This window comes from Natator depressus, chromosome 2 (genome assembly GCF_965152275.1).
Source record: "Natator depressus isolate rNatDep1 chromosome 2, rNatDep2.hap1, whole genome shotgun sequence".
NCBI classification, from domain to species: domain Eukaryota; kingdom Metazoa; phylum Chordata; order Testudines; family Cheloniidae; genus Natator; species Natator depressus.
This window is the reverse complement of record NC_134235.1, coordinates 65,604,256-65,632,080: the sequence shown is the minus strand read 5'-3', so window position 1 is coordinate 65,632,080 and position 27,825 is coordinate 65,604,256. Positions and strand designations below refer to the sequence as shown.

Genomic DNA, 27,825 nt, shown 5'->3' with positions numbered 1-27,825 from the left:
ATATGTTTAGACAAAAGATTACTCTGACCCAGTTTTTCACTCCTTCCCAAGGCCCATTAATTTTTAAAAAGTCAGTTACGTATCCATTAACTTCTTACAACTAATACATTAGTCGGAGTTTGTATTTTCCTTTATTGTGCAGCAGTGTGGCACTGTCAATGTTCTTTTGTCTTTCACGAGTCTTAGGTCAGGTCTACATTCAACATCTGCCAGCATAGCACTGTCACTCAGGGCTGTGACAAGATGTAACCACCAACTGACATAGCTGTACCAGCAGAAGCCGCTAGTGAAGACAGTTATACCAGCAAAACTGCACTTTTAACATAACTGCTTGTTTTACTCATGGGGGTGGTTTTCCTGTAGTGATACAAAAGGCAGCTCTGCCAACATATCTGCGTTCACAGTAGGAGCACTTTGCTGCTATACTGTACCAGTGTTCCTACACTGGTAAAGTGATCCTAGTGTAGACATAGCCTTTTGTATAATATACAGTAGAGAACAATTTCAGCTTTTCACACAGGATGCATAAAAACAGTCATCCCTACAGCAATAGTTCCAAACTGGTCCACGGAGAACTGGCTGGTTACATGGTGCTGGTTCTCTTTGTTTCCAGCAGCTAATCACATTAAATAACTACAAATACTCTAAATACTTTCCTAATGCTACTCTGTTGCGGGTGTTGCTACAAGCACGTTATTACACTCCCCACCCAGGGACAGTTTTCAAACTGGGAGTTTTACGCAAACAGGAATGGAACAGGGAAGTGGTTTGTTCAACTGCCATGGGGAAGCAGCCATCCCACACTCTGACAGATTAGAGACACCCTGCTCCTCTACAGTGTTCTTGCCTAAGAGGTGCTAAAATAAATGTAAATCAGCATTGTGTACCACTACGCAGTTTGTCGTCGAGTATTCTACTGTGTTACTGAACCACTTGGAGTAGGTGACTAGAAAATATTTCCCCCCAATTAATATTCTAAGATGTGGAGAGATGTGTAAAAGCAACATATATGGGAAACTAGTTGGAGATGCCGAGTATCCAGTTGCACACTTTTGGTAAACAGTGCTTGGTCTAGAAGCAGTCACCATAAATAAGGGGATAACCCCTATTCCTCATCCTCCTACTTTTAAATAGGGTCAGAAGAGTGCCTAACACAGCACTTCCTTTGCCCCTACTCTTCTTATCCTTCTCCTAGCAACTATTTTTCACAGCAGAAATATCCACTAGGTAATCCTCCCCACACCACCACCATTTTAGAATTCCCAAGCCTCACATTCTAATACAATTAGCAACCCCAGGATATGCATTAGGCGGCCATTGGCACTGTAACAACTGGTTACTTAACAGGCCTTCAAACGCCCAGGTAGTGAGGGTGCTCCAACAGCATATTAACAGACACCCTTTTGTGACTTATTGGGATGAGATGTTATGGTATCTTGATTTATTACAATTCTTTTGGTTCATGCCATTATTACAAGTTTTAATCCATGAAGTATAGAGCACTGTTAAAGCAAAGGTAAGTATGTAAGATTTAACAAGATGTCAAAGAAATATGAAAACAATATCATAATGGAACTGTGTAAATGAGAAATTGCTTCAAGCTTGACCCTTCAAGTTTGAACAGACTTTCACTCTATTAGTAAATCCAACTGTGTTAGAGAATGCAATCCATGGAGTCTATTGCCTACTGGCTGGTGTGAAATGCTACATTTCAAAGGAATTAATCTTCCCCTCTGCTCTACTGAGAAGAAAAACTGACTTTAAATGGAAGCTGCTGGTGCTTATACCTCTGGAAAAAAAAACAAAACCAAACAACAAAAAACAATCAGGCTATGAATGACTTCCTGAGGTCACGTAGCCAGAGAGGGGGAGGAGAAAAAAAAAAAGTAACTCCTAACACCAAAACCATTGCAAAGAGTCTAGTTCCCACCCCCACACACTACACCAATCACCACTAGACAAGCCTTCTTTTCCCTTCTCATCTGAAAGTGAGACATAGGCTTAAAATGAGTGCACCACAGATCTGGTCTCTGGAGAATACAATTTATATTTTAAAGGACATTTCCAGGCTCTAGTTACAAAAACAAAGTCATGACACTACTGTGGTAGTACTGTATTCAAGACACGCATCTTGTCAAATGGAGCTATAGCAATTGTTCTCAACCTATGTACCACTGTGGGCTGCATATGCAGCTCTGTGTGTGTTATATATATTGTGTGGATGCAGCTCACATACTAGCTGTATGGCCCTGAGGATGTAACATGGGCCGCAGCTGTTTGCTGAATGGCTGCAAGCAGCCCGAGAACCACTGAGCTATAGGATTAGTACTTGAAATTTCTTCCCTATTAATCATCATAAATGAAAACAGGAAACAATTTAAAATAAAACCCAATACAGAGCGCTCAGACTTCCGTAAGAAAAACAGCTCTGTCTGCTTCAGTGAGTAAGGTCATTTTACTTACGTTGCCCTATTCCACTGTCATGTGTGTAAGAGCACCATACTGTGGGGCTTCAGTGACAGCAACATCCATCTTCAAGTTTCTAAAGAAATGAATGGCTGGACTGTGTTAGGTTGGAGTATGTCAGTGTATACACTGACCTCTTAGAACTCTCTTAAGTAATAAGAATACATCAGCCTGAGGAACAAAGTTCACATACAAAAGTTACTGGCAGTAGGGCTTTCAAATCCAGGCTCTGGGCCCAGCTTGCCAGAACCCATGGCAGATGCAAATTCCTCTGGGTGGTAACCAAATGCGAGGGATGGGGATATCTAAGGCTGAAAGAGCCTGTCCTTCCCAGGAAGATAAGTAGGATCTGAAAATAACTTGGCAGAAAAGCAAAAAAACCCACCACCCAAATCAACTGAAGTGTCCATTTAAAATGTGAAAAGTGCAAAGCCAACAACACAGTCCACCAGAGGATTTATCTATAGAATTCCTATTCATTTGATACCCAATCAGTTTAAAGCCACAGCAAGATCGTGTCAGTGCAGTTGCAGGGCTAAGTTGACAGGGTACAGTTGGCAGCACAGAATTCAAATTCACTGGGAGGAGGGAAGGAATAGACTGCCTGTTTCTATACTGTTAACGTGTGTGTTGTAGCATCATTTTGTTAATTGTGCAAGAGCAAAATTTCCACCATTAGATACATGAGAACATTATGATGTATTATGACCTGATTGATGTTTTTTAAACTAAGGAAATGGTATCAGAATTGGAATAAGTAATCAAAAGATGAATCTAAGTAACTGTTTCTCCTACTCCACCATTGGTCAGCTTCTCTAAATGGTTTCCCCAACTTGCTTTCAAAATTAACAAACAAAAAAACCCCACACCTCCCCGAGCCAATTTATTATAACCATCAAATAGATATTAAAATCTATGAAAGAGCAGTGGGTTTAAGAACAAACCCTCCGTACATTAGCTTTTATATCATAAAAAATATGTTAAACCAAAAGCCATTTTTAAGTACAATATTCAACCCTTTTATTTCCATGTTTGTTTATTCAGAAATATTTGGCATTCAAGGAATGCAAATTAGAACTTTTGGTACAGTGCTATGTAGCATCGACGCCACCTTTTACTGTGAACTCTGGTTCTGATCAAAACGAAGCGTATTACAAATCAAGGTACTCTAAAGCCTTAGAACATTGGTTGAAATATCAAGTTAAAATATAAACCAGTGCCAAAAATAAAACATTATCCTGGGCTTCCCTTTTAGTAGCTATGATAAAAGTTTTACGTTACAAATTTATAGAAGAGGTACTATTGTAGGCCTCAGCTGCACTGTAAATGTTATGTTTCAGCAGCATGCCTAAATATTGTACTGCCGTTGTACAACAGGGTTTGGTTTATGTGGAAGAGACCAAAGGATTGTAACCAAAGTAAGGACCTGTGCTCCAGGCCTTGTGGAGGACAATGTTACAGAATGATCCTTTACCATGCTGAACACATGATTTAGTCCCTACCACATGGGCAAGACCAAACTGTGTTATATCCAAGCTGGGCTAATACCATGTTTAGGAACACAGCACAATCATGGTAAAATGGATAGTAGTTTTATCACAAATAACCCAGATGTGCACTGTTTAAAGTACTTTTAAATACTAGCTCATCTGTGCAAAAAAGTTACACTTTCCTAACATGAGAACATCAGAAAGCTTGATGTCAACCAAGGGCCCAATTCTGCCAACTTCAAGGGGATGCCTCTTTGGGCTAGATTGTGAGACTCTAGGCACAGCCCTGCATGAGAGGTGGTGTGAAAGCTGCACCAACTCAGGCAGCACCAGGAGGTACTATGACTCAGGCATGCCTCTGAATCACAATTCCTCCATGGCCTCGGAGATAGTAATTTACGGCTGGCCTATACCCACAATAAGGGCTTGATCCTGCAATATGTTGAATACTCTGGATCTGATGCAGCAAAACACCTAAGGATGCAGTAACTGTAAGCAAATAACAGTCTTACTGACTCAAGGCTAGCTGCTGTGGCCAGCAAGTAGGGGAGTGGAGCCATAGCTTTGCCCATTCCCTGGTCACCTGCTGTGGGGAGAGATTAAGCAGGTGAATATCCCCATTTACTCCCTATGTAGGGATGTAAGGGGAGCTATTATCCCTTCTTACTTCCTTGCATTGGCACGTAGTCTGTTCACAATCTAGCTCTATGTAAGTAGGGTTGGCAGAATCAGCCCCAAAGAAAGAAGTAGTCACATACTTACTTGGAAAAGTTTACATGGTCTTCCAATCCGAACCTTCAAAATAAATCTTTGCCTTAGTATTACTTAACACCTTATGCCCTATCTCTATGATGCATTCAGCTTTTACTAATATGCTAACTACGGCTATTTCTAGGATTAAAATTAACCCGTTCCTTAATTAGTAGTAAATGAGCTATCTTTTTAATCAGGCCTCAAGTAGTTTTAAAGTAGCCAGAAGGGAGAAAAAAAACAAAACAAAAACACACATTGTGCTCCTGCAAAATAATCTTACTGAAGCCTTGTTAAATCACTGACTTTAGTTCTTCAGTGAAGTTTAATTGTCCAGAATAAATCTGCCCACTGAAAAGGAGCAAATTTGTTTTATTTCGCAAAATAAGGAAGTCATTGATGTATTTAAGCTCTTTATTTAAGAAGAACTATAAAGTTATTTTATAGGCAGTGTCACCCTCCTTTTACCACATGGATGATAACTGGAGTGAAGATTAAAATTTTTACCAGGGGAATATAAATTTTGCATAAATGGCCTATACTTGTATTGAATAAACTTAGAACGAAAAAAAAAGATTTGTGTTTAAATGAAACTTTTAGCTTTCTTGAGAGAAGATGAGACACTTACCCACAGGTACTAAAAAGAAAAAAGTATATTTTAAACTTGCTTTATTAAATATTATTCTTCCGCCTCCCTAAGACAACTCCCAGTTAGACAGTTACATTTTCAGAAGAGAAAGACCCACATATTTTAGTGGTGCAGCTATTTGTTATCTGTCCTCAATGGATTAGTGTTTTGTCCCATATGAACTGGGCTAAAACTCGGAAGTGGAATTAATTAAGAAGTGCCCTACTTCAAACTGAGGTACATCAATGCCACAGGTCCCCAAAAATTTCCCAACCCCATTTTGGGTTATGGGAAAATGTTGTAATTTAATGCAGAGCTAAATTCCATTGTGAACATGCGGCCACAGACTGTTCAGAATTAGAGTGCTTACAGCAAAGAAGGAAAGAATACATCTTTTGAAGGGAATTCATACAAGACAACCTTTAAGAAGCCAGCAAGTTAATTTTGGAATTCTAAAAAACTGCTAGTTTAAATCTATATTGAAAGCTAAACCACCTACTTACTGTTGCCAACAACACTGTCATATGTGTTGTCTAGCAACTTAGTGAACAAAAAGACATTAAAGGAAAGGAGGCTGCTTCTACAGGGACAAACATTGAACTAATCTCACATTAGATAAAAATCTAGCATGCACCTTTAACATTGCAAATGGAAATCAAGGACAAGAGTTTGTTAAAAACCCATACAAGGAATCACTTATTTTCTTTTAAAAAGATATACAGAAATAATTATACTGATTAATAAACCAGCAATATTCATGATTTTCTCATGTGAATTAAACTGGTTTAAAGTTTTCAGAAAAAAATATCAGCAAACTAGTTCAGAACATGTCTGATCATTCAAAAATACTGTTCTGTCAGAAGAACTGTTGAAAGCAGACACAAATGTGTATGCAACTTGTGCTTTTTATCCAAGGGAATATGGAACACATGGTCATAGGTTTCCTACTAGATGGATTACAGGGTTATCAAGTGACTACATAAATCAATTCTTTCTTCTACCAAATTCAAGATGGATACAGCTACAATACTGTAACAATGTGATGTGTTCCAAGAATCCGTATGAAAAGTACCACTTATAATAATCTAAGTACCCATTTGGATTTTCTTTTAGTTTGCCTATATTCACAAATATATACGGTATATGCACCTTGAGTATAACTGTATGGAAAAGTCTCAAAAGATAAAAGATGGCATGGGACAGTTCAGTCACCTTCCTAATTCTGAATTTGTAACTACCACCAATGAAGAAGCCCGATGCTATATGTAGTCCCCCAGAAAACACTGAGTGGCCTTGGCTCTCAGTGCCTAGTCCCCTAGAAGGCTCTTCTCACGCCCGTTTCCTTAGGCTGAACATTTCGAGGCTGCAGAAACATTTGTGTACTCCTCAGCAGTTATGTTTGTTTATGTGATGCCTTCTCCAGATCTGGGAGTTTGTCAACCAACGCTTGATGATTCACATTGATACTGGCTAGGAGTCCCCCCTCATTGCCATCTGAACCAGTATAACTGATTTCTTCACCAGTCAGGGTAGTCATGTGACCACCCAATGCTTTGAGCACGGCATTCCCGGCGCATATATCCCATTTTTTGATGTATGTCACATGAATATATACATCAGCTTTTTCTTGTTTCTTGTCAGGCACATCAAGGAGGGCTAAAACTTTATAGCCTAGAAGATTAGAAAGGTAACACCAGTTAATGAAAACATCAACTTTCCTAATTCATCACAAAATAATGGCATTCATTAGCAATTACAAAAATGATTTGGTTAACTGTGTCATGTTAGTTGAGAATGTAACGGTACACGCAGCAGAAACCTTCACCTTCTGTTACACTTCCTGCAAAGTGCTGAAATCAAGATTTTTCCATTACATGTCACACTTGAAACTAAAACCCATTTTGACCATGATTATTTCCTTTGCACCATCCTCTACTGGTTTGATAGATACATAGACACATCAAGAGATACATCAACAGAATCAGACTGTGTATGCATTTAACTAAATGATAGTGTTTTACTCTTGGGCTTGTTTGCTTTGCCACAATTGTATCGCTTATCTCCACTTCTCTCTCAAATGTTAATCTCAAATGTTTTGTTAATTCTAGCTGGCATGCGTATCAAACATATTTCCAGTTCATAAAAATCTTTGCATGTAATCAGATTTCATTTTATTGACTGACTTCATTCTTTACAAAAGCTCCCTACTCACTCATTTCACAGTACAGTTCATCCTCTTCATTCATGCTAAACCTCTCCCCCTTTTTATATGCTGCCAACTGGAATGGAATATTTGCTTTGTCAATTAAACTTTCATCTCTCCTGCTAACCATAACCTGACTTCTTTAGACTCATTCTCTTACCCATGACTGCTCATCAACATGAGATATTAAGTGCACCTTTTCTAAAAAAGAACAAAACCCCAAACCAGATATAGCTGTCCATACAAAGAAATTAGAAGATGCCCTTTTGTGAAATTCAGAAATTACCTGCATTTTGCAGTATCCTGAAGTGGGTAATTACTTCACACTTGTGCTTCCCCTTCATACAGGCACACTCCACTTATACCATGAACCAATTTTGCCAAGACATTTAATATAAAAAACCCTCCAACCAATTTGCTTGCTTGTAGTAAGATCACTCCTGGGACTGACTATTAGATTCTTAAATCACTGAACTCCTTTCTCTTAAAATTTTCAGCTTGTATATCTGAAATTATATGATCTTTTTATTGTTTTCTCACGCCAGTAAAACAGTGCAACAACTCCTGTTTCTGTTCATGATTATCAGCCTTTTCTTAACATAGCAGCCAGTTTCACTCTGATCTTTTCTAACATTCGGGATAGAGCAAAAGTCACCCAAAATGCTCCTCTCTCAATGTACCCAGTACTCTCTTCTTGTTTCATGTTGTGCCTAATATTTGGGTACTTACTCCTTTTCCTGCCAACTATAATACCAGTGCTTTTAGTCAGTCACTCAGTTCCCATCCCACAATCTGAAATAGGTTTAAATTTGGGTTCTAGGTGCATGAAATACAGTACTTCTGCTGCAAATTCCTTGTTTTTGTCACTTCTCCAGTTTAATAACAATTTCCTTACTAAGTAATCCACAAGCAATAAAATGTCTGGGATGCTTAAAGGTAACAAACCTGCTCCACCTGCTGGGATGATCACAGTTTTATTTCCAAATGTTTGCCGTGCAACCTGCTCTACTTTTCCTGCATGAGAGCGGGACACAATAATTCTTGGAGTTCTCTCACTGTAGGAGGAACGAGCTTTTACATTTGACCCACCATCAACCATTGCCCACGCTACAAAAGAAACATACATTCCATTAGTGGGTTTTGGAGACATCTGCTCTTTTAGAGATACAATTAAAGAGATGCTAACTTAAAAACCAAACCAAACAAAACAAAACTAGTGCTTCTGCCTGATTCCCCCCGCCATTATTGTTAGAAGAAAACACATAAGATTACTAGAATAGAATTCATGGGAAACAAAAATTTCTTTTTGGAATTTGTGTACTAAATGCATTTTAGAACACTTTATGTTGTTAAATTCAACTGTAATCTTTCATAATAAGTAACATATTGTAAACCTGGAAAAAATGTGATTGTAAAATTCACAGGGAGATTCAGGGGCAGATGTAATGTAGATGATATTACCTGAAATTCCTTTAGCTCATTCTTCTAAATTGACTATATTTCAAATAGATAGTGAAATTTTACCTTTTATTTCCTTCCCATCAGTCAACAAAATACTGTCATCTTTCAGATCAAGAGAGAAGAATATGAACATGTTTATTTTCAGAAAACACGGATTCATTCAGAAGACTGAATTCAGGATGCATAGCCTTCCGCTTCTAGATCATTGGTTCAAAAAAATCACCCCTTGATAGGCTGTGTCCAAAAGCCATTACAATGTGACATTTATTTGGTGTTCTAGCTGGTGATTTCAGCACAGTAGAGAGGCTGACACTATGTGGGCAGAGACTGAACTAACCTGTAATCTTTAAATATGGCTCTCCCTTATTGATTTATATCTATGTGGTAGAGCAGGATCATGACAAAACAAAGGGTTATGGCATTTCCAGTTTGGAAAGTTACTCAAGATTAGGGGTTGAGGAGGATAACAGAACTAACTATATTTTTACATTTAAAAAAATCTTATTTGGATGTCATTCCTGAAGATTTCTGATGGGCTATCCTTGCAGATTCCTTTTTTTAAAAGAACGACTATGGCAAATTCCCAGTTACGATGACAGAATTTTTGTTGGAAAGAAAATCAGCTCTTCAATAATAGGTGCGGCAGGTGCTTCAGAAAAAGCCAAGATACATATAAAATGTGAAGATAAAGTCCTAATGATAAACTGGAATTAAAGTTAGCATTTAAAGAATGTAATACTTAGGTGGGGGAAAAAAATCGTAACATTGAATATTCTAACAGGTAGAAAACCTAGTTCATTTGAACGAGCTTAGTTGTGGTAGTCAGAGCTATTACATAACTGCTCTGGACTCTAGAGGTCAGTATGGCCTAAGGGAAAAGGGAAACGTTATCAGCCTCTGTTTTAACTATCCAGGAACATAACATACATTTCCTTCAAATATACTCAACACTGGATTTGTTGTTTAAGCCTTTCAGAAGTTACTGGCAATACCCTGTCCTTGAATGTTTATGGAGGAGATGGTATGATGGGATAACATGATTTTGGTAATTAAATATTCATGGTAAATACGCCTAATGGCCTGTGATGGGATGTTGGATGGGGTGGGATCTGAGTTACCCAGGAAAGAATTTTCCGTAGTATCTGGCAGGTGAATCTTGCCCATATGCTCAGGGTTTAGCTGATCGCCATATTTGGGGTCGGGAAGGAATTTTCCTCCAGGGTAGATTGGAAGAGACCTTGGAAGTTTTTCGCCTTCCTCTGTAGCATGGGGACGGGTCACTTGCTAGAGGATTTTCTGCTCCTTGAAGTCTTTAAACCACGATATGAGGACTTCAATAGCTCAGACATAGGTGAGAGATTTTTCGCAGGAGTGGGTGGGTGAAATTCTGTGGCCTGCGTTGTGCAGGAGGTCAGACTAGATGATCATAATGGTCCCTTCTGACATTAGTATCTACGAATGTGTATGTTTAAACTCGCAGCCATCCTCATCAGTGCTTCAACAGACTCAAGAGATTCTGTATGAGAGTGCTGCTTGTTTGGAATACACAGATTTCCCCCCCCCGAAAGTCTTGTGTTTAAAACAACTGTGAAAGAGGGATGCATAGCCATTATTAACAGTGGTTCCTGAAGTCAGATGCACATTACGCACGGTGCATACCACGGGTTGTGGCGAGGAAGAGCAGTGCTGGCCACCCCACTGCCCACTCAGGTTTGGCCATCATGATGGAGAGACTGCAGGGCCAAAACTGAGTGAGTGGCATTGCAACTGCTGTGCTTGGGATGGGGCATCTCTTTGGACTGAACAAGCGCTGCAAGGACTAACCTTTGGGTGAGAAATACCTTACTAGACACGAAAGTCATGTGTGACTAAGTATAGGCTATTAGATTGTGTCTTATGTTTTTCTTTTACCTGCAAGCTCTGTTAAATAAACTTCAGTGTGGTTTTACTACAAACCTGTCTAAGGGCATGGCTACACTGGAAACGTCAAAGTGCTGCCGTGCGAACACTCCCGCGTCATCGCTTTGAAGTGCGAGTGAGGTCGCGCCCAACAGCGCTCTCCCAGCGCTCCTGGTACTCCACCTCCATAAGGGGATTAGCTCAGAGCACTGGGAGTGCGGCTCTCAGTGCTCAGAGCCTGTCTACACCAGCGCTTTAAAGCGCTCAGACTTGCTGAGCGCAGGGGGGTGATTTTTCACATCCCTGAACCAGCAAGTTAGAGCGCTATAAAATGTATGTGTAGACAAGCCCTAAACATCCTGTGCTAAGAAGTACGTTGAACTAAGGTGAAACCAGTGAACTGGGATGCATAGCTTTTCTGGAAGCAGTGAACTGGTGTATGTTGCGGGCGTCCAGAAGATAAGGCACCGGGCACTTGAATGTAACAGAGTGGGATGTGTAAACTGCTAGCCTGCACTGGGACAGAGCGGGGCTCTGGGCACCCAGAACAGAGCACCTATGTTGCCAGCAGCAGGTGGCTTGGGAGTGTTTTCCCTGGGTGGGCACAGACAGGGTTCCCTCCTGCTGTGAGCTGGGGGTAGTGATTCACCACAGTCATCTCAGGTAATCCCAAAAAGCATCAGGACACTGGACCTGGACAGGCCGGTTCGGAAGGCACAGACTTTGACGGGTGAGGTGCTGAGGCCATAGCGGGTCCGATAGGAAAAATTTCTGTGGGTACCCCTAGTCATTAAGGTCCTGATTTTGCTACCCTTACTCATGATAAAAAATAATTTGCTCGTGGGAGCACTCGTATGGACTTCAATGAGACTGCTTGTGTGAACAAGGGGCTACTCAGTATAAGGGTGATAGAACAGAGGCCTATATTTGCAGTGTTATTTTTTTTATTTTTTTTTTTTTTAAGAGATTGTTCTTAATGTTTCAATGAAAGAGCTTCAACCACCACTATTTTTGGTTTATGTTTCTTCCATGTACCATTCTTCTGCCCCACAAAGACCACCTTTTCCTGTGTTTTGTGGGTGCCCCAATCTTAAGGACTCTGGACATTACCACAATATAAATAAGTAATGACACATTTTTGTTTTCCTGTATTAAGTACTATTGTATCCATTTATAACTACAGATTCTCCCTCAAATGTAAAACTTTAACTGTACATCAGTGAAAATGGCAGAAACAAAGAATGAGACATGCATACTGATACCTGTATATGCAGAGAAGGGCTTGTGTATTACTCCTACTACTGGTTCACCATTCACAGCCACACACACCATAGTAGTGACATACTGTCGAAGATCCTCTAAGGGTGGGGATGAGGGGGAAGGGACCAAGAAATTAGACAAATTAGCTAGCTCAACATCATATAGGTTAAAAGCACAAAAAAAAGACCAAGATATCTACCTGCAAAATCACAACAGTTCTAATAAGCAACAACTCTTGTATAAAATTTATCTTGAAAATACATTTCATTTGTGTCTCCTATCTAAAGGGGAAAGAATCAGAATTAAATATTTGGCTCAGTTTAAAAAGTAAAAAGCAGTTACCTGTATATTCATGTGTAGCGTCTAATGGATCAATCCACACTGTCACACTTTCTGCTGGGACCTTTTTAGGCTGTATTTTTTCCTTTATGTCTTCAGGAATACTGCGATCCCAGAAAACTGTCTCCTTATCAGGTGGATCAACGTGTTCTTCAGTATTTATCTATGTTAAAAATGATACAGACATTAACCCAGAGTGTTGTACCAGGATGATCTATCAAATATTTGTGCACATAATGGCAATTAACAGCCTTCCCCTTCTCCTTGAGGAATTTCATTTCTAACTCAACGTGGGTGGGGGGAGGGGGAAATCCCAAAACATTTAATGAGTTTGGAGACCAAATCATACCTCTGAACCTTCAGATCTGCCCATGTGCAAAACTGAATACATGACAAGTGACCAAACCGTAGAACTCCTGTATTTTGCTACAAGCTATCCATATTTCCAGATCATGGAGTTTAACTATAAACCCTGTTATTAAGGATATTACCATTGCTGTGTGAATTAAATAAACCACATTTTTTTTAAAAATAAAGTAAACTGCAGCCACAAAATTCCACCATGAGCAGTCACAAGGACCTCCCACAAGGGTCACAGCAGGGCTGGAATTCCACACCTTCAGCTCCACAGCACAGACTTCACCACTTAAGGATAACTGGAGCAAGTTATCCTATAGATGGACCAATCACTAGATGAAGAATCGACGCATACACTTTTTCTGGGGATTACATAAATATTTGCTGGACAACTAAAGAATGCAGTAGAGCAGGAATCCTGGCTCTGGGAAGGAAGTGCTGTCTAGTAATTTGAGCAGTGGTTGAGATGTGCTACCCTGACTACCCGGAACACTATTACTGAAAAATTGCTTACTTTCTCATTTTTACCATATAATTATAAAATAAACCAATTGGAATATAAATATTGTACTTACATTTCAATGTTTATACTGCTCTATATATCATACAAGTCGTATAACATTTTAGTTTGTACCAACTTTGCTAGTGCTTTTTATGTAGCCTGTTGTAAAACTAGGCCAATATTTAGATGAGTTGATGTACCCCCAGAAGACCTCTGCATACCCACAGTGGTTGAGAACCACTGCTCTAGTCTATCTAACATGGAATGGCCCTAATTACCATTTAAATACCTTTTAGTATGTCTCTAAAGGTTGACTTTGGGTCACGTAGCCTGCTAGTTGCTTAACCCTTTTTGGCCCAGTGTCACAACTGATTTCAGCAAGCCAGTAACAAATGTGTGCTTCCAAAATACTATACTAGTTATTGTAAAGCCACAGACAGTCCCCTTCAGGCCCTCTAGCCCTCATACACCACCAAGACAAACCAGACTTATGTGACAAATGGTTTATTAAAATCAGAAATCACATATTAGGTTCTTCCAATTCCAAAGAATCAGAAACACCTCAAATCAAAATGTACTTCAGATCATCTTACCCAAAAATCAAACTGGTAGCCAATCCTTTAGCAACTAAAAATGAAAGGTTTATTAATATATAAAAAAAGGAAGGGAGTTATTGAGAGGTTAAACAGAATCATATACATTACAGTTGATTTCAGAGTTTGTACATCAGGATAATAGCATGATGTTAAATCTGTTAGCTTGCAATAAGTCTCTCTGGATCATCATAAATATTGGGGGTCATCAGTCCTTTGTTCAAAGCTTCCCTTTGCTAGAAACCATAGTCCAGAGATGTGGAGCAGGAACAAGACCAAGAATGATGTCACAGTCTGCAATTTCTCTCTCTTAGGTGCATTGAAAGTTACTGGCACAAACATGGAGTCCTGGGTCACATGTCCCTTGCTGTTTTATGAGGCATTCATTGCCTACATGCTACCTGAACAAACCTTGGGAAGGGGCCCTGGAAGAGCTGATTGCCCTTAATGGGCCATCAACCAGGCTGGTTAGCCTTGATGTAAATCTGTTTTGCAGGTGTCACCCAGAAACACAACAGGTGTGAGATACAAACACATAGCAAATATTCATAACTTCAGATACACCAATACATGGATTTAAATAGGATAATAATACATAGCTGATTATAACTTGTCCATTGATACCTTCAAGGCATACTTTGTATAAGATTTATCACACCTGTGCAATGGTGGTGACATTTTAGTGTACACATGGTCATCTTTCTTTCTATACCAGGGGTCTCAAACTCAAATGACCACGAGGACTAGTACATTGGCCTGAGGGCTGCATCACTGACCCCTTCAACCCCCGCTGCCCTGGCCCCGCCCCCATTCCAACCCCTTCCCCGAAAACCCCACCCCAACTCCACCCCCTCCCTGCCCCCAGGAGGTGCAGGAGGGGTGCAGGGTGCAGCAGGGGGCTCAGGGCAGGGGGTTGGGGTACAGGAGGGGTGCAGGGTGCAGCAGGGGGTTGGGGTGCGGGTGCAGGAGGGGTGCGGCAGGGGGTTCGGCTGCAGGAAGGGTTTGGGGGGTGGGCTCCAGCCTGGCATGCACCGGGGGCAGGGCAGGCTCCCTGCCTGCCTGCCCTGCCCCCGCGCTGCTCCGGGAAGCGGCTGGAACCTGGGGGAGGGGGGGGGGGAGAGGGCGGCACAGGGGTCTGTGTGCTGCCCTGGCCGCGCCTCCAGGCACTGCCCCCTGCAGCTCCCATTGGCTGGAAATGGGGAATCGCGGCCAATGGGAGCTTTGGAGGAGGTACCTGGAGGTGCAGCCAGGGCAACACACAGACCCCTGTGCCCCCCCAGATCCCAGCCGCTTCCCGGAGTGGCGCGGGGGCAGGGCAGGCAGGCAGGGAGCTTGCCCTTGCCCCCGGTGTGCGCTGGGCTGGGCTGGAGCCGCTTTAGGTAAACACTGGGGGGGCACGGGGAACTAGCAGGCCACAGAAAATAACCCCGCGGGATGCATGTTTGAGACCCCTGTTCTATACAGTGTCACATAAGGACTTGTAATTTGTAAAAGATGCACCTCCATAAAAAAGATGCTGTCAGTCATCGTTGCACTGTAGAATTTTATTGGACACCCTCACCCATAATGGATTCTTGCCCACTTCACAGATCATCACACAAACTTGTGGGTATAACTAATGAATAAAGAAGAAACAGGTCTTAAAAATAAGCCCCACACGATTTAAGACAGTGAACTGTGGGAGAGAGTTGTGATGCAACTGGACACACAGTGTCAACAAGCATTTGTTCCAATAAAAGATATTACCTCACCCACTTTGTCTCTCCAATATCCTGGGACCAAAACATCTACAAGGTTGCAAACACCACTGCAACTGACTGTCTAACCATGAATGCTGCAGATTTTGGCTCTCTCTGAAGGATTAATGTCTGGCTTTAGTTGGATAAGCCTGTAAAGTTTTCATTCCAATATTAGTTTGTGTGTCTCTGCAGCATTAAAGAGAAATCTTTAATGGTGGTGACAAAAACAACAAACTTCATATTAATTTCTACATGTTGGCAGCTACAAATTCTTTCCTCCTCTTGATTAGGGTTAGAGATGTTGGCTAAATAAGGGGGTCTGCAAATCATGTTAGTCTGGAAGAGGGTCACCAACTCTGAAAGTCTGGGAAACCCTGGGCTAATTAACGAAAGGTGCTAGAAAGTTTTTCCTTTGTGTGACATTTACTTTCCACAAATGTGCTCTTAATAGAAGGCCTTCAAAGATTAAACACTGACCAAAGAATCACTTACAATTCATTAAAATTAAAGAGAGATAAACTGGATTAAAGCACTAGTTGTATAACAATCTTTAGCTATGCCAGATAGCATGCCACAAGCTTTTAAATTTACTTCTAATTTGCAATAATTTATTAAGGCATATCCTGAAAAATAGCTTTATATACTGATAAACTGGTAGAAAAAAGATTTCCCCCCAGTCCTACCAAAACTCTTCTCTGTCAAAGGAAAATTACAGAGTTCTTTCGTATAGCTTGACCCAAGTTCCAATCCCCCAAAAATCACCACTTGCTCATCTACAGATTGTATTTTTTTAATTTCTAAACTTCTGCCCAAAGCGATACAAATGTATAACCTAGCCCATCTTAAAAACTTTGCCTAGAGACCTGCTTTAGGTCTCAAACTGTTATGACCCCAAATGCCTTAATGACAGAACTTTTGTTTTAGCAAAAACCATCGAATCAATGGAACCACCTCTGTTTAGGTAACTTTCATGCTGTTGATCTGCATATACAAGGTCATCTCCATAGTCTGGGTGCCCTCAAAACTTCTGTTTTCATGGGAAAAAAAATTAGATAGCTAAATAATTTGCATGTACAAGATTCTGAGTAGGAGCAGAATTATGGCCGCTGCAAATTTGTTCTTAAATGCTAGTAATGCATCCGATGAAGTGAGCTGTAGCTCACGAAAGCTCATGCTCAAATAAACTGGTTAGTCTCTAAGGTGCCACAAGTACTCCTTTTCTTTTTTCTTTTTAGTAATAAAGTTACAATCAATGTGCAATATATAGAGCTTCATTAAATCGGCTTTTATAACAACAAGAAACAAAAACTGACTTTTGTAACATGAAACTTCAGTAACATTCCTGACTGAGTTTGAAGGAAGTCACTCCTCACAAAAAACGGCCTTCTGCTATACAAATTTCTCGCTTCCCTGCAGCTTTCTAAACACATCTATAAGTGGCAAATAGTCATTCAAGAGTAGCCTATCAATTATTTTCTTATATGAAAAAGGCAACTTAATTGCAATCCACAAATTCAGAACTACTTTAAAATGAATTTGTGGTTTATCTGAATCTCATGAAGTATGAAGGCAATTTATTCTGGAAAAGTACGAGCAGAAAATTCAACCAAAACATCTGGGCCCGAAAAAGCTGTACAACAGGGGACTTCCCAGGCCCTAAGCACTTGGTTCTTTATATTGAGGACATTCTCTCTCATAATTTGTTGGCAAAACAGAAAGCTGGGATTGAGAGACAAGTCATAAACATACTAAAAAAAAAATCCATGTTGATGAATCCAGTAATCTGAACAAACAAACCACAGTCCAGCCTGCATAAAGCATTACAGGAACCTCACACTGGTTCATTTTCCTGTGCTGGGCTATTCCTTAACAACAGTTCATTAAGTCTTTTTTACATCACCCACCCTCCTCCCAAACGTGCTTGGAATACTAGCCAGTTGTCCATGAAAAGGTGCATTAAATAAGACATTTTCCAGTTTGGGAAGCAAAACTACAGCTATATCCTATGAAGTCTCTCAATTATACTGAAAATTGAAGATATAAAAATAATTGTAATTAAGCATGTGAATAGTCAAATCCTTTTGGCAGCTTTTTAAGGAGATACATTTTTATAGTTTAAAAGATAGCAACTGCAGCTAATGGAAAATGCAGTATTTCTAAGAAAGAAATTGTTTCCTTGTTCAAAACACAATGAGCTCATCATACAATGCTAAACTTTGAAAAAGAAGAGTAAGGAATTGATTGAAAGTGATAAAAATTTAGTTTCACAATATGGAATTCCATCAACAACCTAATTTTAGGAATTAAGTAGGATAATTTTAAAAAATCCTAAAAGTTATCTGCATAGGAAGTGTAAATATGTCCAGCTGTAAAGTAAGCACTCCCAAATACAAATCCCACTATTATTTCATTAAAACTGCGGATTAACTCATTCAGATACTGCCTGCTTGTAATTTATAGGCAGCCTTTACCAATTAGGCACATGTGCAGAAATCATGCTTAACACTTTCACTCCAATTCACCCTTTACAGGAACTGCAAAGGACTTAAGATTTTATGAAAAAAGAAAAAAGAAAAGGAGTACTTGTGGCACCTTAGAGACTAACCAGTTTATTTGAGCATGAGCTTTCGTGAGCTACAGCTCACTTCATCGGATGCATAGCATATTGTGGAAACTGCAGAAGACATTATATACACACAGAGACCATGAAACAAAACTTCCTCCCACCCCACTGTCCTGCTCGTAACAGCTTATCTAAAGTGATCATCAAGGGAGGGCCATTTCCAGCACAAATCCAGGTTTTCTCACCCTTCCCCCCGCCCCCCCCACAGACACACATACAAACTCACTCTCCTGCTGGTAATAGCCCATCCCTCTTTGAAACCTCTCTTTATAATGCGCATGATAATCAAGGTGGGTCATTTCCAGCACTAATCCAGGTTTTCTCACCACCGCCACCCCCCCTCACACACACACACACACCCCCCCTTCCAAAAACCACACACACAAACTCACTCTCCTGCTGGCAATAGCTCATCTTACAATGTGCACAGCAATAATCCAAGTTTAACCAGAACGTCTTGGGGGGGGGGGGGGGGTTAGGCTACCTTGCATAATGACTTAGCCACTCCCAGTCTCTATTCAAGCCCAAATTAATAGTATCCAATTTGCAAATGAATTCCAATTCAGCAGTTTCTCGCTGGAGTCTGGATTTGAAGTTTTTTTGCTTTAAGATAGCGACCCTCATGTCTGTGATTGCGTGACCAGAGAGACTGAAGTGTTCTCCGACTGGTTTATGAATGTTATAATTCTTAACATCTGATTTGTGTCCATTTATTCTTTTACGTAGAGACTGTCCAGTTTGACCAATGTACATGGCAGAGGGGCATTGCTGGCACATGATGGCATATATCACATTGGTGGATGTGCAGGTGAACGAGCCTCTGATAGTGTGGCTGATGTTGTTAGGCCCTGAGAGAGAGAGGTTTCAAAGAGGGATGGGCTATTACCAGCAGGAGAGTGAGTTTGTATGTGTGTCTGTGGGGGGGGCGGGGGGAAGGGTGAGAAAACCTGGATTTGTGCTGGAAATGGCCCTCCCTTGATGATCACTTTAGATAAGCTGTTACGAGCAGGACAGTGGGGTGGGAGGAAGTTTTGTTTCATGGTCTCTGTGTGTATATAATGTCTTCTGCAGTTTCCACAATATGCTATGCATCCAATGAAGTGAGCTGTAGCTCACGAAAGCTCATGCTCAAATAAACTGGTTAGTCTCTAAGGTGCCACAAGTACTCCTTTTCTTTTTTCTTTTTACGAATACAGACTAACACGGCTGTTACTCTGAAACCTGTCCTTAAGATTTTATGGTCAACAGTTTCAAAAGCCCCTGTTGAAATTAACAAAACCAACAAGAATGCCAACTTTGTCCACTAACAGAAAACCAACCAACAAGATCAGTGGACTAACCACCTAAAGCTTGACTGAATGCTCTCAAAACAGTCAGAAGATTCTCTATTATGCTAGAATTGCTTTGCCACAAGAAGTTGCTGGGGGTGGGGTGGTGGTGGTGGTGTGTGTGTGCGCGCGCGCACACACCTGGAGATAGAAGCAGCTAGAGACAGGAATAAATAAAACAAACAGCATGGCTCATAAAGCCTCTGAGTTGAGGGAATCCTGGTACTTTATGCTCCGACTGAGATTACTAATGTTTTCTTCCAGATTACCAGCCACGGGGGACATAAATGCAAGACCCAGTTCAGAGCTCCCTGAAGTGTACACTCTCATTGCCAAGGCTCCTTAAAACTCAGAGAGGATGGCACATTTATCCCCTCACTCACAACACAGATCTGCTCTTATGGCAGTAGCTAATCCACTCCCATATATGAAGTAGATAAACTCTTGCAGCGATAAGATACTGTTTCTAAGCAAAGGCATGACCTTGTCTCAGTCATGTTTAATCTCAGTTTGTTTCTAATTAATATAAACCTTATTTCCCCCAAGCTTTCTTCACAGGTACCTAAGGAGTGTAACAGTCTTTGTCGCTGTCACCTGGACTCAGTCTTGTTCTAAATTTTCTGCAGGTCAGTGTCCTATGTAAAATAGTTAATAGCTGCTGTTCACGTCTTAGTGAACAAGTGTCCACATCACAAAAAAGTCACCACTCTAGCTGGCCACTTCTCTGCACGTTTCAGCAGACAGGACAGGATTGGATGGGCATAGAGAGTTAATCACCATCTTTCTTAAAGGCATCCCAATCAAATCAGATTTGAGGCACATGGGCTAAACAGCATGCAGAAGCTTGCACTGTTCCTCATTTATGGACAGAGGAATTCAGTCTCAAAGGTCTCTGTCTGGAAATTTAAAATAAAAATACCAACTGAAATAGTTTTAAATACATTTGAAAAGATAATCACAGAACACATTGCACCAGGATGTTAAGGGCCTGAATTAAAGCTCACTGAAGAAAATATATTAAATGGGAAATCCACTTCAGTGCAGAGGGCCTGCATAAATCCCCAGACAATATCTGTCAGTGGGATTTTGGGTTTACATTTTAGCTCACTGTTCTACTTAGGTACTTGCTGGAGATTGCCAAAAAAAGGAGACAATGTCACAAAAGTATTGCAACAACGTAACTGCCCAAATCAAGGACAGAGTTCTTCCCACAGAGAGTTGTACTCATCTTGTTCTGCACAATGCAGTGACAGTTCACAGGATGACAAAGGAATGCCTGTCAGGGTTTTAATAGCATTTAGCTCTTTGAAACTTCTTCCTTAACACTTATATTTTCATTGCCAAACTGGTATTAAAAGCATGATTTACTGTCTCAGACTAAACTCCAATTACTTCTTACAATCACTTTTCAGGAGACTTGCTGCTACACACAGCAGGTTTGGATATGGCAAGTATAAAAATGAAAGGGTTTCACAGTTTGTGTGGGGCAAACAGTGCTTTGTGGCATGGAACTTAAGAAAAAAGGAACTGGGCAATAGAGATGCAATTTACAAGAAACAGTTCCTTATTTCTATGGATTGAAATCAAGTTAAAGTTTAGCTTCAATAGCACTAGTTACAAGCTTGCAATTAGGCATGTGCTTAAGAATCTTGCTTGACTGGGACCATCTTTCTGAGCTTTTCTTCCCTTCATTCTGTCTAGGTCACAAGGAAAAATAGGATGAAACCAAACTCATTTTCTAGTTAACATTTGGCTGAACAACCAAAAAACCCAACGTATAACTGTCAGAATTTGACAATGATTTGCATTCCCTTTCACATGAGGCCCATGGCTGCAGAAGTAGGGTGGCTACAGCTAAGGTTTGAGGTATACTGGAGGAATTCATGCCAGTGAATACACTGAAAAAGGCAGAGGTCCTGTGGAAAAATATATGGTTGCTAATTATACGATCACATACTATCAAAATGCATAAACACAAAGAGGCAGAATTAAAGTTGTACTGGCAACCGTTATTCTGGCATTTTCTAACTTTTGAGTGTGCGACTTTACAACCTAAATAACCCTCTTCTAAGGCAGTGTTTGTATGTCATCATATGTTTAATGCTTTACGACAGTAAGCCCTTTGTGAAATACCATGCCTTCAGGTCTGAATAGCAACCAGGCCGTGGGAGCACCAGTCCCGAGAAGCATCTACAGGCCCCACTGTAATACAAATATTAAAGAATAACCCTCAGTAAAAGGTGCTCATGCTTATTGTAGCATATAGTAAAAATTACAAGCTACTCCTTGCTCCTATTTATCTTTGCTGTAAGAAGTCTTAATGTAAACGGTGTGAATTTAGCCAGCTGACATCAAATAGAATAACTTGTATAAACAGTGGATTTTTTTCCCCCATTCTGCACATAATGGAGACTCACTGCACATTTGAAAAAAAAAAAAAGGTACAACATTTTCTATGGATTTCTCTCCCCTGCAGATTTCAAGTGCTTTTATTTATAAATCACAGGTGTCAGAAATCCAAGACTCTTTCCATGTTTATTTCAAATCCCATAACAAGGAAGTCTAACACTTCCTTTTCTATGGATAACGAGGTCTTAACAAGAAACTCTGCTTCAAGTACTGACTGTTTACATGCTTTTCTTCTTTGTAATGTTAAGTAGTGTAGTGCAGGGTAGACAGAACCGCTGGGAATACAGTGGCTCATTGGTTCGTATGTCTACTTTGATCAAATGACAAACACTATTTCCTACTATCTAATTAAGCTATTTTTGAATACTGGAAAATTACAATAATGCTGAAAATGTAATAAAGTTTCTGTTCTTTAAATAAACTGTGACTGAGGCTATGCCTACTCTTAATCCGCACCACTGTAGCACTTCATTGTATACATTCAATGAATGTTCTCCCATTGCTGAAGTTAAGCAACCTCCCCAAGAGGTGGTACCTAGGTTGATGGAAGAATTCTTCTGTCAGCCTAGTACGGTCTACATTGGAGATTAGGTTGGTATAGATACATCTCTCATGGGTGTGGACTTTTCACACCCCCTGAGAGATGTAGCTTTGCCAGTGTAAGTTTTCAGTGTACACCAAACCTGATTTAAGCCCCTATTCCTGCACCCATGTAGGGAATCACTGACTTTAACAGAGCTTCACATAGGGGATGACCCAAATGCTTCTCTTTGCAAGACTGAAGCCTTAGAGAACTAAAACCAAAACAGCGCATACTTGACTTATGCCAGGTAGTGAATGCCTTATTTTTTTTAAAAAAAATGTTTCTTACAAACATTATCTTTGAGTTTTGTTTCATAAGTATTAACCAACAGCAATTAATCTGAACATTTTAGTTACACTTGATCACAATCCATCCTATTAATAATGCTGAGAATTACTATTTCAGGTTAATGAAGGAAGTGTAAATCCACATAAAATAAAGTCAGGTTTTTCATGGTTAACTGAACAAGTGAACCACCACTATCCATATAAAGAACCCAATCAAGAGTTACTTGTTAGCTACAGAAGAGAAAAATTTGGTGCAGAGAATCATTACCTACATAGTCAAATCTCCTGCCTTCTGGAAAGAACTGTTTCCAGTAGAAATATCAAAAATGGCATTTTCACATTTTCTTTGAGACTACCTATAAAAACAGATCTCAAAAATTATTTGCATTAAAGGTGTATCATTTTGGTATATCAATATTTCTTGCCTCGCTGCAAAATTTGGTCCTTTGCTAACTGACAAGGAGATATCCCAGCAAGGGATGCCACAAACACACAGGCACTTGCATAATGTTACTCATGCAAGAAGTTATTTGCTGCATAAGTGTTTCCACAGCTGTAGTGTGTCTATCTATTTCTTTGCCACTGTAGCAGTTTAAGTGTTGACATACCCTCAGTCACAGTTTCTTTAAAGAACAGAAACCTTCATTACCTTTTCAGTATTACTGTAATTTTCCAGGGGGAGCAACTTTCAAGGTCTCCAGAAAAATATTACTCCTAACTTATTTTGAGCATATTAATTTACAAACAAATTGGTTTCACCAGTCAAAGTTGGTGGCATTAGAAAGTGAGGTTTATAATGGAAATTTAGATTACCTTTAGCTCAGAGTGTAGTAGCAACTAATGCTTCCATAGAAGACACTTGTTTTTAAACAAAAAACAGGTTGTCACAGGAGACTATTACAATTCTTTGTCAACCAGCACGTGGACAAGGGTGATTCAAATGATATAGTGTTTCAGAAAGCCATTGGTAAGATCCCACCCCAAGGCTCTTAAGCAAAGTACGCTGTCATGGGATAAGAGGGAAGCTCCTCTCATGGATCAGTAACTGATTAAAAGATAGGAAACAAAGGTAGGAATAAATAGTCAGTTTTCATAGCGGAGAGAATTAAATAGTGGGGGTCCCCCAAGGATCTGTATTGGAACCAGTGCTGGTAAACATATTCATAAATGATCTGGAAAAGGGTAAACAGTGAGGTGGCGAAGTCTGCAGACAATACAAAATTACTCAATATATTTTATTTTATCCAAAGCTGACTGCAAAGAGTTACAAAGGGATCTCACTAAACTGGGTGACCGGACAACAAAGTAATGCACATTGGAAAATATAATCCCAACTATACATACAAAATGATGGGGTCTAAAATAGCTGTTACCACTCAAGAAAGTTCTTGGAGTCACTGTGGATAGATCTCTAAAAAAACATCTGCTCATGTTGCAGCAGCAGTCAAAAAAGCAAACAGAATGTTAGGAAACTCATAGATAAAACAGAAAATATCATACTACTACTATATACATCTATGGCATGCCCTCACCTGGAATACTGCATGCAGTTCCGGTTGCCTCACCTCAAAAAAGGTATCTTGTCATTGGAAAAAGTACAGTATAGGGAAGGACAACAAAAATGATTTAAAAGACTGGGACTGTTCAGCTTAGAAAAGAGACAACTAAAGGTTTGATACTATAAATGTCTACAAAATCATGACTGGTGTGGAGAAAGTGAATAAGGAAGTGTTATTTACCCCTTCACATAACACATGAACCAGGGGTCACCCAATGAAATTAATAGTCAGCAGGTTTAAAAACAAAAAAGGAAGTACTTCTTCACACAACAGTCAACCTCTCCAACCAAAAGTATAACTGGACTCTAGAGAGAATTAGATAAATTCATGGGTGATGAATAGCAGCCATTGATGGACCTAAGATGGTCAGGGATGCAACCCCATGATCTGGGTGTCCCTAAACCTCTGACTGCCAGAAGCTGGAACTGAAGGACAGGTGATGGATCACTCAATAATTGCCCTGTTCCATTCATTCATTCTAAAGCATATGGCACTGTCCACCATCGGAAGACTGGATAGTGGGCTAGATGGACCATTGCTGCAACTATTCTAACGTTCTTAAGGTTGTTTTAGATTTCTAATCTTGTCCTCCAAAGTGCTTGCAATCACTCTCAGCTTGGTGTTATAAGCAAATTTTATAAGCATGCTCTCCACTCCATTATCCAAGTCATTAAATGAAAATATTGATTAGTATTGGACCAAGAACAAACCTCTAAAGGATGCCACTAAATACATCCTTCCAGTTTGACAGACAACGATGGATAACGACTCTGAGAGTACAGCTTTTCAGCCACTAGTGAGTGCACCACTATATAGTAATTTCATCTAGAACACATTCCCTGGTTTGCTTATGAGAATGTCATGTTAAACAGTATCAAAAGCCTTACTAAAATCAGAATCTATCAGGTCTACAGCTGCCCCCCATCCTCCACTAGGCCATAACCCTGTCAAAGAATTAGGTTGGTTTGGGATGATTTGTTCTTGACATATCCATGTTGGCTATTTCTTATCACTCTATGACAACACATGTAAGGTAGTATGTAGGACTACCTTACACTAGTTATCACGTCAAAATATGTAAGCAAACTTATTTCCCAACTCCACCCCTAATCCCTGCAATTCAGATGTGAAATATCTCTCTTTTCATTCAACCTACTGAGAGACAAAAGTCTTTATAGCACTTTGGGGCAGAATGTATAAAAACTGGACGTTTCATATTAACGTGCCTACTGTTTGCAGTACAACTATATTTATATAAAACATGGGTTCTCAATCTGGGGATCACAACAAGGTGTCCTGCCCTTCTTATACTGTATTACTAAGGTCTTCTCTACACCAGAAAGTTGTGCTGCTTTAACTGCACTGAAGTAGTTCAAGCAACATAAACCTGTAGCGTGGACGCAATTATACCGCTATAAAGATACCTCATACTAATATAGCTAATCCCACATAGGAAAGGGAATAAACTATATTGTACAAGACACCTTTATAACTGCATCCACACTATGGGTTGTGCCTAGGATAACCCAGGCCTGCTTGGTATGGCACTCTATCCCCCTCTTGTGACTAGAGATTGATGAGACTGTTACATTGGCCAAGAGAGGTGTGTCTTTTAGCTCATGCATTAAGCTCCAGAGGTCCGTCCCAGGATTTATGCAGATGACAACCGGGCTCAACATTACACTAAGACAACCATTACTGTAAAACATAAAATCACACCCATAACTGAAAGAGTTATACTGGTACAAAACTTGGGTGCAGCTCAGACCTTAGCCTAAGAGGATCCTGGCAAGGAAAAGGTTGAGAATAACTGACAGAGTATTTCAGGGGCCACCCAGTTTAACCAAACAGAAAGCTGCCATTACAGGATACTGAGCTACCGGTTCAAGTGATTTATGATTAGGGATAGGTATGTTGGATAAGGAGGAAGTGCCAGGGAAGAGATTCCCCTAAAGGGGGGAGGGGGCTTGAGAGACACGCGGCTCACTCTGTTAAGGGAAGGGGGCCCTGACCAGGGGCTCGGGGGGCGGGCGTAGGACCCACCTGCACGCTGGGGAAGGTGTTCTTGAGCAGGTAGAACATCTTGCGGTTGGACAGCACATCCCCGCTGGTCATCTTCTCTTCGGCCCCCTCGCGGGTCTTGCCCTTCGCCTTCTCGTTGAGGACGTTGCTTTCCCGGACGCGCTTCACCTCCTCACCCCCCTTGACGGCGGCCAGCACGGACACGGCCAGCAGCTCCCGCAGGTCCACGGTGCCCTCGGGCAAGGGGCCCGGAGGAACGTCGGGTCCGCCCCCGGCCCGCTCCGCCTGGTCGCCCAGCATGAAGAGGGCGAGGCGGCCGGCCAGGAAGCCGGAGTAGAGGTGGTAGAGGACGCCGAGGCCCAGCAGACAGAACACGGCTACTCCCAGCGGGGAGAGGCGGATCCCCATGGGGGCCATGGCCGGGAGCGGCGGGGCGGGCGCGCAGCGGGCTCTCGGGGGCCGAAGGCGGGCGCTCACCAGCGTTCCATAGCGGCCCACCCGCCCCGCACCCAGCCCCGCAGCGGCCCGCGGGCAGCGCCCGCCCGCATGGAACCACAGGGAGCCCGGCAGCGGCAGCCTCTCTCGCTGCTCAGCTGGCTCCCGGCTCCACGTTCCCCGGCGAGCAGAGGTGAAAGGCAGCGGAGCGTGCGTATCCGGGTTAGGCGGGGGCGGGCCGCCGTGGCAGGCTGCCGAGGCTCCCACTGAGCATGCCCGGAGCAGGCTGCGGCGTGCTGATCGCTGAGCCTCAGGGGGAGTTGGGGGGAGCTGGGGCTGCGGGCTGTGAGGAGGGAGGGCCTAAAAATAGGGGTGAGGGGCTTAGAGCCACAGTGAAGTCCAGCGTGCAGGGAGTTCAGTGCTTCAAATCCTGAGTCAGGCTCACGCAGAGAATCATGTCTGGTTGGGTTTCTAGAAATATAAATAAAAAGGAAAGGAGTACTTGTGGCACCTTAGAGACTAACACATTTATTTGAGCATAAGCTTTCATGAGCTACAGCTCACTTCATCGGATGCTTATGCTCAAATAAATTGGTTAGTCTCTAAGGTGCCACAAGTACTCCTTTTCTTTTTGCGAATACACGACTGCTACTCTGAAAGAGATATAAATGTTGGGGTTCTTTTATTTGCCTTTAGAGTACAACCAGGCCATGTTTTCAGACTTCTGTTATTATGATTCTTATTAAAGGGAAGCAGAGCTTAGGTAATTACATAGCAGGGGTTTTAATAAGAGCATCAGATATCACCAGCAATTGTTGAGAGTTGGCAACAGTGCCTGTAAACAGCCGCCCTCTGGTGATTCACTCTTTGCCCACCCCCTCATCTGCCCTCG

At 41.2% G+C, this 27,825-nt stretch overlaps 1 protein-coding gene across 1 annotated transcript; it reads right to left on the bottom strand.

Moving 5' to 3' along the window:
* Positions 1–1,875: 1,875 nt before the first annotated feature.
* BPNT2 (3'(2'), 5'-bisphosphate nucleotidase 2) lies at positions 1,876–27,008 on the bottom strand. Its single transcript, XM_074944352.1, has 5 exons — positions 26,520–27,008; positions 12,500–12,659; positions 12,160–12,255; positions 8,483–8,644; positions 1,876–7,005 (listed from the first exon to the last, which is right to left on the bottom strand). Exons 1-5 carry the CDS (start codon positions 26,913–26,915, stop codon positions 6,728–6,730), a joined length of 1,092 nt encoding a protein of 363 aa, XP_074800453.1. The 5' UTR covers positions 26,916–27,008; the 3' UTR covers positions 1,876–6,727.
* Positions 27,009–27,825: the final 817 nt, after the last annotated feature.

Bases quoted from the DNA above. Each gene is read 5' to 3' on its own strand.
- BPNT2 (XM_074944352.1), bottom strand. From the start codon at position 26,915: ATGGCCCCCATGGGGATCCGCCTCTCCCCGCTGGGAGTAGCCGTGTTC. The intron at 12,660-26,519 runs GTGGGTCCTACG...TTTTTAACATAG, and splicing joins ACACCTTCCCCAGCGTGCAG to ATAAATACTGAAGAACACGT. The intron at 8,645-12,159 runs GTATCAGTATGC...TTTCTTTTGTAG, and splicing joins GCCCTTCTCTGCATATACAG to CGTGGGCAATGGTTGATGGT.